The 14,324-nt window shown below is 40.2% G+C and overlaps 1 protein-coding gene across 4 annotated transcripts in view; it reads left to right on the top strand.

Moving 5' to 3' along the window:
• Positions 1–14,115, top strand: part of LOC307030345 (melanophilin-like) — a 138,074-nt gene extending 123,959 nt beyond the window's left edge. Inside the window, exons 12-16 of one of the 4 annotated variants that reach the window (XM_079666693.1) lie at positions 574–690; positions 774–842; positions 10,461–10,509; positions 10,993–11,087; positions 13,152–14,115. In XM_079666693.1, coding sequence (XP_079522819.1) covers positions 574–690; positions 774–842; positions 10,461–10,509; positions 10,993–11,087; positions 13,152–13,178 — 357 coding nt within the window. In that variant the 3' untranslated portion in view covers positions 13,179–14,115. Of the gene's footprint in view, positions 1–573; positions 691–773; positions 843–10,460; positions 10,510–10,992; positions 11,088–13,151 lie in introns of those variants that run through there. The other 3 variants (XM_079666694.1, XR_013805628.1, XM_079666697.1) reach the window with 3 other exon arrangements.
• Positions 14,116–14,324: the final 209 nt, after the last annotated feature.

Genomic DNA, 14,324 nt, shown 5'->3' with positions numbered 1-14,324 from the left:
TTTAAGAATAGGAGGGCATAATGTTCTAACAATGTTATCACCAAAGATTTTAAGAATGTTTTTAGAGAACGTTATCCTACCTTTCAGATGAACGTTCTGGGAACCAATCAAAAACTTCCCGCTGAAAACCTTCCTAGAACAATGACTGTAACATTCTCAGAATGTTTTTAGAACCAAAAATGTCTCGCTGGGTTAGCTGGCAGATGTCTCTAGTGCCATGGCTCTATGGGCCCCTTGGAACTGAAGATCATTGGTTGCTTTTATTCCTCAAAGTTAAACCTTTTAGGCTTCATGTGTGAGGCAACATCTGCCACACTGTCAGTGTAATTAATGTGCTCCACCTTGAACACTGATTCCAGATCTCTTTATCTCCTCTATATCTGCAATGATCTAATAATGGCTGAAATATTGGCCTATAATCACGGTGAAAAAGCACATAAGCACACTGTTACACTTTTGCATGTTAATGAAGGCTACTCTCTTGAGTTGTCAGTGTCCCCCGTGTTCCACCAACCCCACAGTTACTTGCTATCACTATTTATGTTTTAATATTTCCTCCCATTTCTCTTGTAGACTTCCCTCCTGGAGAACGGGTCCCAGGCGGGCTTCAGAGGCTCCACAGCCCTCCTGGTTGAGCTGGAGGACAAAGTAGCTCAGGCAGCTGCCAACGTGCAGAACGCTCAGAGCGAGGTGAGGAACAACTGAGGCTGAGATCAGATTAGCGGCCATGTTGGATCTGTTGGATGATAGTGTGCACTCTCTCCTCTCTCCAGGTCTCCTACATAGAGAACAGGATCGCTGCCCTGAACGCTGCTGGCATGCCCGTGGACAAAAGAAGACAGGTAAACACATTTCTTTTATTTGAGTCTAAGCAGTTTAAAACCATTATGTTGTCATGTATAAGATGCATAAGGGAGTTCTTTTTGGAAGCAGGGCAGCTTTAATTCTACTGGTCAACACTATAGGCTTGTTTGAGATGAGCCACAACAAGAATGTGCAGGACTGAGATTCAGCATTGGAAAGTGTCGTCAAATCCACATATTTACATGGATCCTCATTTATGTTATTATTCACCATAAGGCCAGATATAAAACATAGACTTGTGACTTATTATATTAAGTCTGAGTCTAAATCTACTCTAATATGTATTCTAATTGTTCTAGAATAGAACAATATAGATAAGTTATTTCAAGTTTTAAACTCTGCTTGAATGCCTTCGTAACCTTAAGCATCCATCTGTTGGCATTCCACATATTTAGTTATCACTACAATAAACAGTATTTTATTCATGTACAGTATTTAACTTTACATTCAGATTTTGGCTCATCCTATTCTATTTGACATATATATAGTTTAATTGTTACGCATGTACCTGCACAGGGTTCACTTCACACCAGTAGCGAGCCGTCAGGGCCCTCTAGGCCCTCTCTGGAGGTCTAAGATATTCTACAAAATAATATTTAAAAACATTAAAAATATATATATTTACTTTATTTTTAAATATTTTTTAGTTATATTTTTCATTAGTATTACCAAAATAACTTGATTTAGTTGTATTTAAAATAACATTTCCAAAGAAATAAATCCTTCGAATCTGCCTTATCAGTTTCTGTTGAAATTTGAAGGGTTAAATGAAAGAAGCTCTTCTCTGCGATTTACTGTGAAGACAGGAGCTGATTGGTGGTCCAGCTATGAATTCACAGAGGGCCCAGCTACAGTAACTGAACGAGAGAGTAATGTGAAATGACAGTCCAATTGACCAATCATATCTTCCCTCTAAATGGGTGGGTTTTATTATCTCCGATTTTATGACAAGTTCCGCCCACTGTGAAACTTTTCTTGTTTCCCTAGCAACAACAACTTCCTGCCAACAGCGTAAACTTGCCTTCAAAATGAAAGCATGTCAAATTACACTTAAGACATACAACTGCAACGAAAGTAACAAACACAATGCAATATCCTTTTCAATTTCAAAGAACACAAATAGGGTTATTTACAGGTGTTGTTTTGTGTGGTAGAGGGTCGCTTTCATTGATGCGTTTTGCACCCCGGGTCGTTGTTTTGATATTCCGCTGAAGTATACGCTGTGACGTAATAACTCTTTTTAGGATAAGTATTTATGTTCCATTGTTCAATCAATCAATGTTTATTTATATAGCCCAATATCAAAAATGTTACATTTGTCAGAATATCAGTATGACAATACGACACCCTCTGTCCTTAGACCAGGGGCGGTGGGTACTGTAGGCTAGGGAAGGCTAAGCCTTCCCAAATATCTTTGTCACTACATCCTGGTAAAATAAAAAATATAATGTATAATGTTTGTGTCTTTGACATTAGCGCTGCGATGCAGCCACCTGTGCCCTGTACTATGAAGCCAGTTCAACAGACCCTGGATATGTTTGAGTTATCTTAACTAACCCTAACAAACGAGATCTCGCTAAGCGGTCCTACGACGCTGGTTATCAATTCCGTAAATCAAGCCAGGTTTTCTCTCTCCAGCTGAGAGCGCGTTCACGTGAAAGGGGCGGGGTTAGCTACATTTGACCAATCACAAACAATACAGGTGTATTGACAGCGCAGCGTCATACTTCATTAATGAAAAGTAAACTAATATTAGACAAATATTAACTTTAAACATCCATGACTTAAACATATAATCCAGGATACAACACAACACATAGTTGTACCTACAGAGTGTTTGAAAGCTACAACAGTTGTCACTGCCCCGTCTAAGACACGAGGGGATCTGACTTTAATTACATTTGAGTGATTCGTCAACTTAATGTGTTGCTTAAAATAATACTTCTGCATACAGTATGTGACAATGTAAGTGTTGCACGGCCAGATACGGCTCGAGAAGCTGACTCAGATAAGGAAATATTGTGATATTATATGATCGATGATCTGATTGATGATGTGATATGAATGATAAGTGCGACACGTCGGCGTCTTCTCTGCATATAGCAGTTTAAACTGTATTTCCTTTCTCCTGTAATATGACTTGATAGATTTAAACTCCGCACACTGAGCTCTGATTGGTCAGCAGACGGTGCTTTCACTGAGTTGATCTCTTTTCTAGACGCCGGAGGCGGGCAGCGTCAGATAAAAAAAAACGTATTTAGCCTTCCCAAACCTGAGCCTCACACGCCGCCTATGCCTTAGACCCTCACATCGTACAAGGAAAAACTTCCAGAGAAAACCCCACAGTTTAAAGGGGAACATGGGAGAAACCTCAGGGAGAGCAGTAGAGGAGGGATCCCTCTCCCAGGACGGACAGACGTGCAATAGATGCCGTGTGTAAATCGAAAAGATAATACATTTTACAGCGTAGGTAGACCGAATGTTTGGAAAGACCAAATGTTTGGAAATGCATGTGTCTATAATAAGAAGATGAATCCACAAGGATGTCAGCAGTCTTGTGGGAGCCATCAGGGAAGTAGTATGATGAGAGTCTGGCAGGACCTCAGAGACTGGTTCAGCCACTACTCGAAGTCCAGGACTCAGATCCAGAACTCAGGATAGAGGATCCAGGACACACGAAAACAGCAACAGGATTAGCCTCGACTCACGATCCCGGCGTATATATGGACACAAAAAAGAGATTTGGGGGAAGCTGGGTTAATCGGAACATGAGAGTACACAGGTACAAACAGACAGAAATACGAAGTAAGGTTCCCCCCCGACAGTCCAAGCCTATAGCAGCTAAACTAACGTGTCTAAGAGGTCCCCACTGGAACCTGAATTGGAATTGGTGTGGGGTATAGCAGTAGGTCTGTGGCTACGTTCCATACTCCCCGGCCGGAATAGGCCTCTCTGCAGCCTGATACCCTCTAATAGAACCTCGAGAGGTCAGAGAGGGGAAAAGTTTGGATAAAGTTTTAAATATAAGATCTAAGTTTTTAGGATTTAAGTGAAAGAGTAAGAACTAAAATGTATAGGTGAAGAGGCACAACGTATCTACGTCAATGCACTCTTATTAGATCATTTTATCACAATAACGGCCCGTCCACACACAGGCATGAAAGAAATCTTGAAAATCTTGATGCTGGGCGTGTCTGAAGCTAGGCAATTTTTTGCGAGCAACGCGACCAATAACCAATCACATGAATCTCCCGCCCCCGACATACAAAGCAATAGCAATGTTAAAACGAAGTAAACTGGATATAAACTCCCCAAACAGGCGAAAAACTACCAGTTTCACCCACTGTCTCTGCCACCTCCCTCCATGCCTGGTTCCTCCGGTTTGTATTCCGGTAAAATAGTTCTGGTCGTAAAGAACCGGGTGATTTGCTACCGTAATTTGTAATTTGTAATAATGAGGAAATGAACTGCGGTCTGGCTCTCCCAGCTTCCACGCGGTTTGATTGGCTAGCGCTTGTACTTGCGGGATTTGCATAAACGGGATTTGATTGGCTGATGCCAGCTTCGCAAGCATTGGGAGCATCAAAAGTTGAACATTGCTCAACTTTTGATGCTCACGATGCTTGCAAAGCCATGCTCCGCTCCCCACAATGCAGTTCGGCGAAGATTAAAAATCTTCTACGTCACCCCATTCAGGTGAATGGGCGAAGCTTTGAAAGATTTTTTTCATGCCTGTGTGTGGACGGGCCGTAAGCTTTGTCAAAAATGAAGGTCTTAAGCCCACTCTTAACACAAGAACCTCCAACGGGTCAATTTAACCCGCAGCTGTTTTTTTATTGTATGTAACTTTTTTTCCATAACATATTAAAGTCTCCCAGTCCGTGACTTTTCCTGAAAGTGTCTTATATAGCACCCTCTGTTGGTAAAAATTATCAATAGCAGGTCAGATTGAAAAAATCGCCAAATAAATTGCCATTTATACCCATATCCGCCAGCGGGTAATATTTACCTCATAGAAAATTCAGCGTAAACATGACGTGTTGCTATAGCAACGCCTTTTGTCTACTGCGGTTCCTTATAGATAGAGAGATAGATATAGAGAGATATATAGATAGATATATTGATAGATAGATAGAGAAAGAGAGAGATAGATATATAGTTATAGATAGTGTAACATCTTGGAGAATACAAGATCTTGGATGACTGAGCTCACGTTGAGGATGTAATGCATGTGTGCAGGTTACGTGCCAGTTGAATAAAGATGGACACTCGGAATGAGAGAAGTAGTCTGCGTCGTCTGTTTATGTAGACAATTATATGTCCATAGAACAGAACATTACAGATGGATTGATAGATAGTTATAAATAGAGAGAGATTGAGAGATTTGTACCTAAACAATACACAAGTCTAACACCAAGCGTTTAAATCAGCACTTGTAGCGATATTTTATACTTCATGCTATCTGCACAAACTATGTCATCTGAAAAGCTGAGAGTTCACAGATTCTATTGGTATAAAAGTAATCTCTGTGCGATCAAAACTCATTGTTCTGTTTGATAAATAAAATAACATTTTACTTTGCAAATCAATAGCGGGTACATTTTACCCGTTGGCGGTTTTAGGTATACAGCGACCTCTGGCGGTTCTAGTGTTAAAAACGGATAGGCTGTCTGCCGCCCAAACACAAACTGGAAGCTGATTCCACAAATGTGGAGCTTGATAAGAAAAGGCTCTGGCTCCCATTGTACTTTTAGAGACTCTAGGAACAACCAACAACCCTGCATTCTTGGAACGCAGTGCCCTCGTAGGACAGTAGGGTATAATGAGTTCTTTAAAGGTGGCCTATCATGCAAAATGCACTTTTGTACGTCTTTTATACATGAATATGTGTCCCCGGTGTTCCAGGGAACTCACCAAGTGTCAGAAAACACAACCCTCTCTATTTTCCTCCATAACCAAATCTCTTAAAAAGGGGCTGTAACGGATCTGATACAGACTGATCCAGATTTGAACACTTCTATGACGTCACAGAAGTGGCGCTACGGCTATTGGGCCAACTCCACCAATCAGGAGGAGACAGCCACGGACATTGCCGTTCGAAAGCGCTGGAGACACTGTAGTACATATGCCAGGCCTGTAGATGGTGCTGTTCTCACAGAATCAGCCCATGCAAAGACAGTGTTAAATTGAGCGAAATGAGGAATGGCTAAAATGCATGATCTGTTTGGTATTTTGAAAAATAAAAAGTATATATTATTCAAATATAGCATGATAGGTCCACTTTAAGGCAAGATGGCGCCTGCCCATTAAGGGCTTTGTAGGCGAGAAGAAGAATTTTAAATTCTATCCTGTGTTCTATAGGGAGCCAGTGTAAGGCAGCCAGAACAGGAGTAATGTGATCCCTTTTCCTAACTCTGGTTAGTACACGAGCTGCAGCCTTTTGAATCAGCTGAAGCGACTTAACTGACTTCTTGGTACACTCTGATAATAAGGAGTTACAATAATCCAGCCTTGAAGCAACAAATGCATGGACTAGTTTCTCTGCATCGTTTTGAGGCAAGACATGCCTCATTTTTGCAATGTTGCGTAGATGGAAGAAGGTGGTCCTTGAGATTGTTTTTATGTGGGCGTTAAAAGATAAATCCTGATCAAATATAACACCAAGATTCCTTACAGTCTCACTGGAGGCCAAATTAATGCCATCCATAATTAGTATATCTTTAGATAGTTTGTTTCGTAGATTCTTTGGGCCGAGTACAATAACTTCAGTTTTAGCCGTGTTTAACATAAAAAAGTTTAAGGTCATCCACGTTTTTAAGTCCTTGAGGCAGTCTTGAATTTTATTTAGGTGATTGGTTTCATCAGGCTTGGTTCACTGCCTGCCACAAATCCACTCGCCTTTAATACTAGAACCGCCAGAGGTTTTTGTATACCTAAAACCGCCACCGGGTCAAATTGACCCGCTATTAGAATGCATTGATTTTCGAGGTAAAATGTTCTTTTATTGAATGGTGAGTTTTGATCGCACAGGGATGAAACATATACAAATAGAATCTGTGGACTCTCAGCTTTTTATATGATATTAACAGGGCTCGACATTATAAATGGCCCGCTGGCATGGAAGCGTGTTTCGTGAGGCGGTTGTCGTTGTTGGGTGAAGAGCAAACAGCTGTTTGATGCGGAGCGCAGCGCAAGCAGTCTCCCGTGAGCACGCTCCTTCACTACAGACTGTTGCTATCGATAATTTTGACAGCATTAGTAAATACGTCTTCATCTGATGTGGCTTTTACTGTCAAAGGTTTTTGCGACAAACACGCATTACAGACTGATAAAGGACTGCTAAGGCATGCCGCATCAAAAGAACACACTTCATGTTAGAGTTTGTGGAGAGAGAGACGGATACGCGAGGAAACAAATAAGGAAATTAGTACTTTGGTGCAGATCAGCTGGCACGGAACCGTTATTACGTCTCAGCTGTCGTTGATATTAGCTTTTTTAGCTGTCAACCAACTCCCTCGCACGGCCCGTCTACACTACAGGCATGAAAAAATCTTGGAGCTGGGCGTGTCTGAAGCTTGGGGATTTTTTGCGAGCAACCAATCACATGAATCTCCCGCCCCCGACATACAAAGCAATAGCAATTTTAAAACGAAATAAACTGGATATAAACTCTCCAAACAGGCGAAAAAACGATCAGTTTCACCAACTGTCTCTGCCACCTCCCTCCATGCCTGGTTCCTCCGGTTTGTATCCCGGTAAATAGTTCCGGTCGTAAAGAACCGGGTGATTTGCTACCGTAATATCTCGTTTGGAATATGAGGAAATGAACTGCGGTCTGGCTCTCCCAGCTTGCACGCGGTTTGATTGGCTGCGCTTGCACTGGCGGGATTTGCATAAACGGGATTTCATTGGCTGATGCCAAGCATCGAGCCTCAAAAGTTGAACATTGTTCAACTTTTGATGCCGATAGATGCTTGTGATGCTTGCAAAGCCATGCCATGCTCCCCACAATGCAGTTCGGCGAAGATTCAAAATCTTCTACGTCACCCCATTCAAGTGAATGGGGTGACGTAGAAGAAGCGTTGAAAGCATTTTGGGGCATTTTTTGATGCCTGTAGTGTAGACGTACCGTCAGAGGTGACCACGATTCACTCCACAGCATGTCCGAGTTAGGCACTGGGCTCTTCCTATCGCTGTTTGAGTATACGCTGCACAAAGATGCAGATTTGGCCAAAATAATGGAAAGCATTCCCCACAGCAACATACACCTCTCACGACATGCAAAATGCCATAATAGAACTAACAGCAGTTCATCGTCTCCGTCTCTACTATTTCTCTCCAAGTGCAACGATGAGGAAACTGCCATCCTAAACCAGTGTGCCTTGCTCGTGATATACCAGTGTTTGTGCTGCCGCGCACGCAATGTTTCAAAAGTGGTTTCTATGTTTCCCTTTATTTGTGTATGTATTTGCGATAAGTGTGCGTCTTTGCGCAAAGCCGTTGGCCTTGCTGTTCGATATATATTGTGCCGCAGGCCCACAGCAGTTTTGTGTGCCCTCCCATGAAAATCATATGCCCTCCCTTTAGATTTGTTCTGGCGCCGGGTCTGCTATAGCAATACGTCATGTTTATGTTTACACGCAAAATCAATAGTGCAAAAAGGGGTGGGGTCAATATGACCCGCTGGCGGAAATAGGTATAAATGGCAATTTTTTGGCGATTTCTTCAATCTGACTTCATATTGAAAAAAATTTACAACAGAGGGTGCTAAATAACACACTTTCAGGAAAAGTCACGGACTGGGAGACTTTAATATTTTATTGAAAAAAGGTGACATACAATAAAAAAACAGCTGTGGGTCAAATTGACCCGATTGCGGTTCAAGTGTTAAAGGAACTTGCTTTCCTGAATGAAAATGTTCCATAGATGATGGCATAACGCATGCTGCTTGAGAAGCAGTTTGCCTGGCGAGATGCAAGTTATACATTTTCTGTGAGTAAAAGTAGATTTCTGGCAATACAGTCAATCTTTTTATCCTGGTGATTATTTTGCAGATAAACCTATTAACCCCGCCCCGTAAAAAAAAAAACGGCTCTTTTGAAAGGCTCTCTTGAAAGGCTCTCGGAAAGGAACGGAGCCATAAGATAATTTCCATTACTAGTGTCCCCTGGGGCCTCTTTTAAAAAGGGATATACGCTGAAAAAATGGCGTACGCCAGTTTCTACGCAATGTTTGCAATTTATAAAATACTAACTTGACGGGAAAACGTGCGGTCCTCCACGCAAACTCTAATCCATGCGTACGCACTAAGCACAAACACGGGAGAGACGAGAAACTGCGACACCTTTGGCAGAAGGAAGAATGGAGAGAAATATGTGGAAATAATACCATAAATAAAATGTTACCTCTCATTTATCATATATGAAGTTTCTCATCAAGGGAGTGTCTCCTGTCCCCGGTAAAAAGGCTATGTGTATTTATTTTGTCATTAACCTTTTTTGGACCACTTATTTATTTATTTTGGTGACGATCCGACCTCCATGCTGCTACTCTGTTCAAACTGCATCCACCAAACAATATGATTTATCTCGACCTCCCCAAAATAACCAAAATCTGACACGGTGTGAGATGTCTTTTTTTAGCTGTTCTGTCATCATTTCCTGCGATCTTCTCCATGCAGTCAGTCAAAATGAATGAATGAATGGGCGTTTCTTTGACTATTTATAGGCAAATATGGGCGCTACGTGAAGCCCGCAAAAGCTGCACCGCATTTCGAGTCGATTGTGATTTATAAACGGAAACCGGCGTAGGACGTGCCGTACGCACTTCCCTCACCGGTACGCAATGTTCGGTGAATCGGAAAATGTCGGAAAATTTCTGTACCTATTTTTTTGCTTTGTGCTTCGTAAGCAACCTTCCCACGTGAATCCTACGCACGGCGTTAGAAATGAGGCCCCTGGTCTCAGAGCTGTGTGCGTCACTTTTTAGTGTCCCCCTCGTCTCCGTTTGTATTTGCAGATTTTAGTAAACGCTGCGCATGTTTCCTGAATTTGACGAAGATGTTTCTTAATTTGCGTGTTTTTGTCACATTAGTGTATTTATATTTGCATTGTTTTTTAAAGTGCAGCGCATTTCTCCTAATGGAAATGTTTTGAAGGGTCAATTGTTCTTGCACATTAAAGTTATTTATAACGTATTATATTTATTAAGTATTCAGTCAGGAAATTGTGTCACACTTAAATGTATACTGATAGCTGTTAATCATGTTCATCTCAGCGGTAGGATTTCTACTGCATACAATGGTACAGATACTCTGCCTTCACACGTCAGGTCAAACACTCTGAGCTCTGACTGCAATTTGCTACTTTTGTTTAATTTGAGGCAAGCTGCAGCCTATATCAAACAAGCCTAATAAGTGAATTTGAGTATGGCTCCCATCTGTGGCCCCACCCTTATAGATTCAAATCAAGCAATAAGATAATCTGTCTTTGATAATGTTTCTCGCCTCCAAGGGGCCAAACTGAATGATAGGCCATATATTTCCCACATTCTGACTTTAGATCTCTTCTTTTTGTTTCCCTCTTTGTGTCTTCTAGTCTGCTATCCCGGTCCAAGTGAGAAGACTTTCCCACCACGTTCCCACAAGTAAGAACGCTGGAGCATGATCCCCAGGGCCGCCTGACTCCAAACATCTTAACCTTGTTAAACTCACAGAACATGATGATCTATTTTGCAAGCTGATAAACACTGTGTCCTATTGTACTGCAGTTGTAATGTTCCCAGCTGTATTTCACATATTCAACTTCTACCCATGCAGAATTCCCACCGGCATGTTATAATGGAAGTATGTGTGGAGATAGAATAGCGGTTGTATAAAACACGTGTTATATTATAGTAAGCGTTTGCTACTGGGAAGCTGTACTTGGACATTTGGAAAGTATTGATGTTGCGATGAGACTGAATGCCTCAAATTCACATTCAAAATGATGCCTTTCCAATCATGTTTTCCTCATCCGTTATCTTATAGTTTCAGGTTTGTCGCAAAATTACATAGAAAACCACAATGTAGCTTTGTAACTGTGCTAACAGTAGATTGTGGATGTACATGTAGTTGCTGTGTGTCTCCAGGCCAGGTGGAGAGGTTTGTGAGGAACTCCCTCTACAGGGGCTCCCTGACACAGAGGAACCCCGTGGCTAAGCCCCAAACCAAGGCTACCTGTGCGGTATGGCCCCCCATATGGTGCAGTGAAGAGTTCAGTTCCAACATGATATAGCTATATAAATCATCTATACTGACAAAAGTATTTATAACAACAACAACAAAATGGTGTACCATTTCTTTTAAAGAGATATTGATCATTCAAGGTTGGACTTTTTGGGCAAATGATCTTACTCATGTTCTTGCCAAGAGTAACACAGGAAGATTAATCAACTGTCATGTCTGAATGTTAATTAGATAGCTACTGTAGAGCCAAGAAGCCTTTAGCTCAGCGGAGCATAGAGACTCCGGAGACAGCGTCTAACAGCTCGCCTGGCTTCTCCTGAAGGTTAAACCTCTGCACACCAGCCCTTAAGAAGTTGTTAAATAAACAAATAGCTAAGGTAACTGGCTGCTAGCTGTATCCTAATGTTTAACAGACAATCAAACGTAAAAGTGTATTGATATTTTCTCTTGCCAAAAAGGCACATAGGTGTATTTTCAAAAAATGTCCGCTATCCTAATAGATCTTGTTATTATCAAATGGATTTATTGTTGGAAATGAACTCTTCATTTACTGGTTAAACTGGGCTTTGACTTCTACTGTTGGATTATCTGGTGTTTGGTTTCTAATCAGGCTCTCTGATCCTTTTAATTAATTGCATTTTCTTCTATTGTTGATTCCTCTGTCTTAATCAAACTTACAAATTCTGTGCAATTCTCACTTTACAGAAAAAGTATGATCACTGAGCCAACTCTATTCTGGATGTTTTCTTTTAAAGATGTCTTTTATTTACCTATAAGTATGATTTCATGCATTGCATGAATAATACCAAAACATTTAACAACCATCCCAGGTAATAGTAGATTAGGGGGGAAACAATTAGTATGACCCTCGTGTTTTTATGATTATTTAAAACACATGTTGCATCCCACAGATCTGTCTGATCTGTCATGGTTGGGACCGCCAAGAATTCTGAAAACTGCCAAGAAATAACAATGAACACCTGAATGACAGCATGCATTATAAATATCAGGTGCATCCTGTTCAAAACAATTATTTAACTATTATTCAATACGTTTGAGGGAGCCAAATGCAATAATTAATTAAAAGCTGTTGTCTACATTCCAACAATCAAGGACAAATACACAGCTATAGTTCACTTTTAAATGAGGGTTTTGATTTAATTTGAACTCATTCTCACTCCCAACACAAAACGGCAGAAGTGCCGACCCCTCTATTGGCCTCACAAGCTGCATCCTGTGGCCGTCACATGTATGATTGGATTAAAAGAAGCCAGATGACAGTATAATGAGCGACAAAGTTTAACTTGACCGAGTAGTTTTATTTTAATTCACAACATTAACCACGCTTTGAAGTCTTCAGAAATACCCTGTAAATTGAAAAGTGACGTCAAGGGGTCCCGATCAAGAATCAGTGACATGCTTGAAGTGATTGACATTGACTGAAGCTCAGAATCAATGCTCCACAGACCTCTCTGCACATTCGAGTTATTTTATTATGAAACAATAGATGGGGTTGATTACCCCTGTAATGTGATCTTATAGGTAAGAATGGAGAAACCAGCTCGAGTGCGCTAGAATTTGAAAGTATGCACAGATGGAAGGCTGATGGTAGGCCATCCATTTATTTTAGCCGGGCCGGCTCAGATGATTGGTCGTGCTTTTTGCAGTGCCACGGCTTCCACAGATGAAATGTTTTTATGTATTTATTGTCAAAGCATTTAATAATATTCATTGCTATCGGGATGTTAAGAGCATTCCATGGAATATAACAAAAAGTGTTTCTGAAGTGAATTACCTACCCCACCTTTAATATCATTTCCTGTTCGTTTCTTTTCTTTAGCCTGAGTAACCATTCACAACCCTCACATTTCACACAATGATTCAGAGGTCGTCAACAGGTTTCTAATGCTTTGTAGTTTTCTGTTGTATTTGTATCTCAGTTTCTCTGAATCATGTTATGGCTAATAATAATACATTCATTAACCCAATCAAAGCAGCAATGTTAGAGAATGTAATGATCAAACAGCCAATCAACTTCTGCCTGGTCTCTCTCTGTTTGCAGAAACCAGTGATGACACAGGGACAATGAGGAGGAGGCTGAGCATCATGTGACCACACATATATATATATATAAAATGTTTCCTTGTGATATTGTTGTTTTATCTTACTGTGATATATCCATACCATATTTATAGTAAACTGTTACGTCTTAGGCTGGACTTTGATTTGTACGCACAGTAATGCATTCAACTGTGCTGTTTTAATCTGAAATCTAGATATGAGTTGTGTGTTTACATGAAAACATACACAAATATATGTATACATACATAAAATAAAATTTTAAATTGTGTTGTTTGAAGAAGGTCCAAAAAATGTGCAATACCAAACTACTAACTAGTTTGAAATGGTTCTTCTGTTTTTACATTTTGTGATGTTTTCATACAAAGTAGCTTGTTTCTTATTATTAGGAGTAAGGTTATTACAGTTATTGTGGTGTATATCAATCCAATACTTATCATGCTTTATGCACTTCGTACTGTGCATTATGACAAAAAAAGGAATTCATTGTATGTTTTCTGTTCTCTATACAGTATATGGATGCCAGGTGAAATGGACGTTAACTACTTCTATATGATCAGTAGTTTTATATTAGCCTGCATGTCGTCTCTCTCCACTTTACCTTATTTATGTCCTTCACAAAAAAGATTCGAAAATTGGGATTTATTTTTGTTCTTGTTTATAATTTAACAATGTTTTTCTGATAGATATTTAGCGAAATAAAAAGGCAAAAAGAGGCATTTTTTTTCTCACCAATTTTAACAAGAACTATATAAAATTAGTAACACATAGTATACACATTTTACATAAATAAATCATACATTATTTTTTGACACCGTTTGAACATAGAGATTGGTGACAAAAATATATAAAATGGTACTTTCATTTTTTTCATTTCATTTTTTTGTTAAAACGTCACTCTAATTATATGTGTAAATCTAGTAACACTGTTTGTCTCTAGTCTTATTAAATTGTTTACAAACTAAACTGACTGTCATCTTTTTCGTCCTGTTCAATGGCGTTTGTATTGTTTGAGAACACTGATGTGATATCACACGCAATATTCTGTTCCTTTGTACAGTTCTCTTTTCTTGGTTGCCTCCTCACAGCAGAACTGATGTCTTTGTTCACCAGTTTTACCTTCCGACCTGCGTGTTAGGTTCCTGTGGGATCATCA

Source organism: Notothenia rossii (assembly GCF_949606895.1).
Source record: "Notothenia rossii genome assembly, chromosome: 2".
Classification (NCBI taxonomy): Eukaryota; Metazoa; Chordata; class Actinopteri; order Perciformes; family Nototheniidae; genus Notothenia; species Notothenia rossii.
The sequence above is the reverse complement of the archived record's forward strand: the minus strand, read 5'-3'. Positions and strand labels throughout refer to the sequence as shown.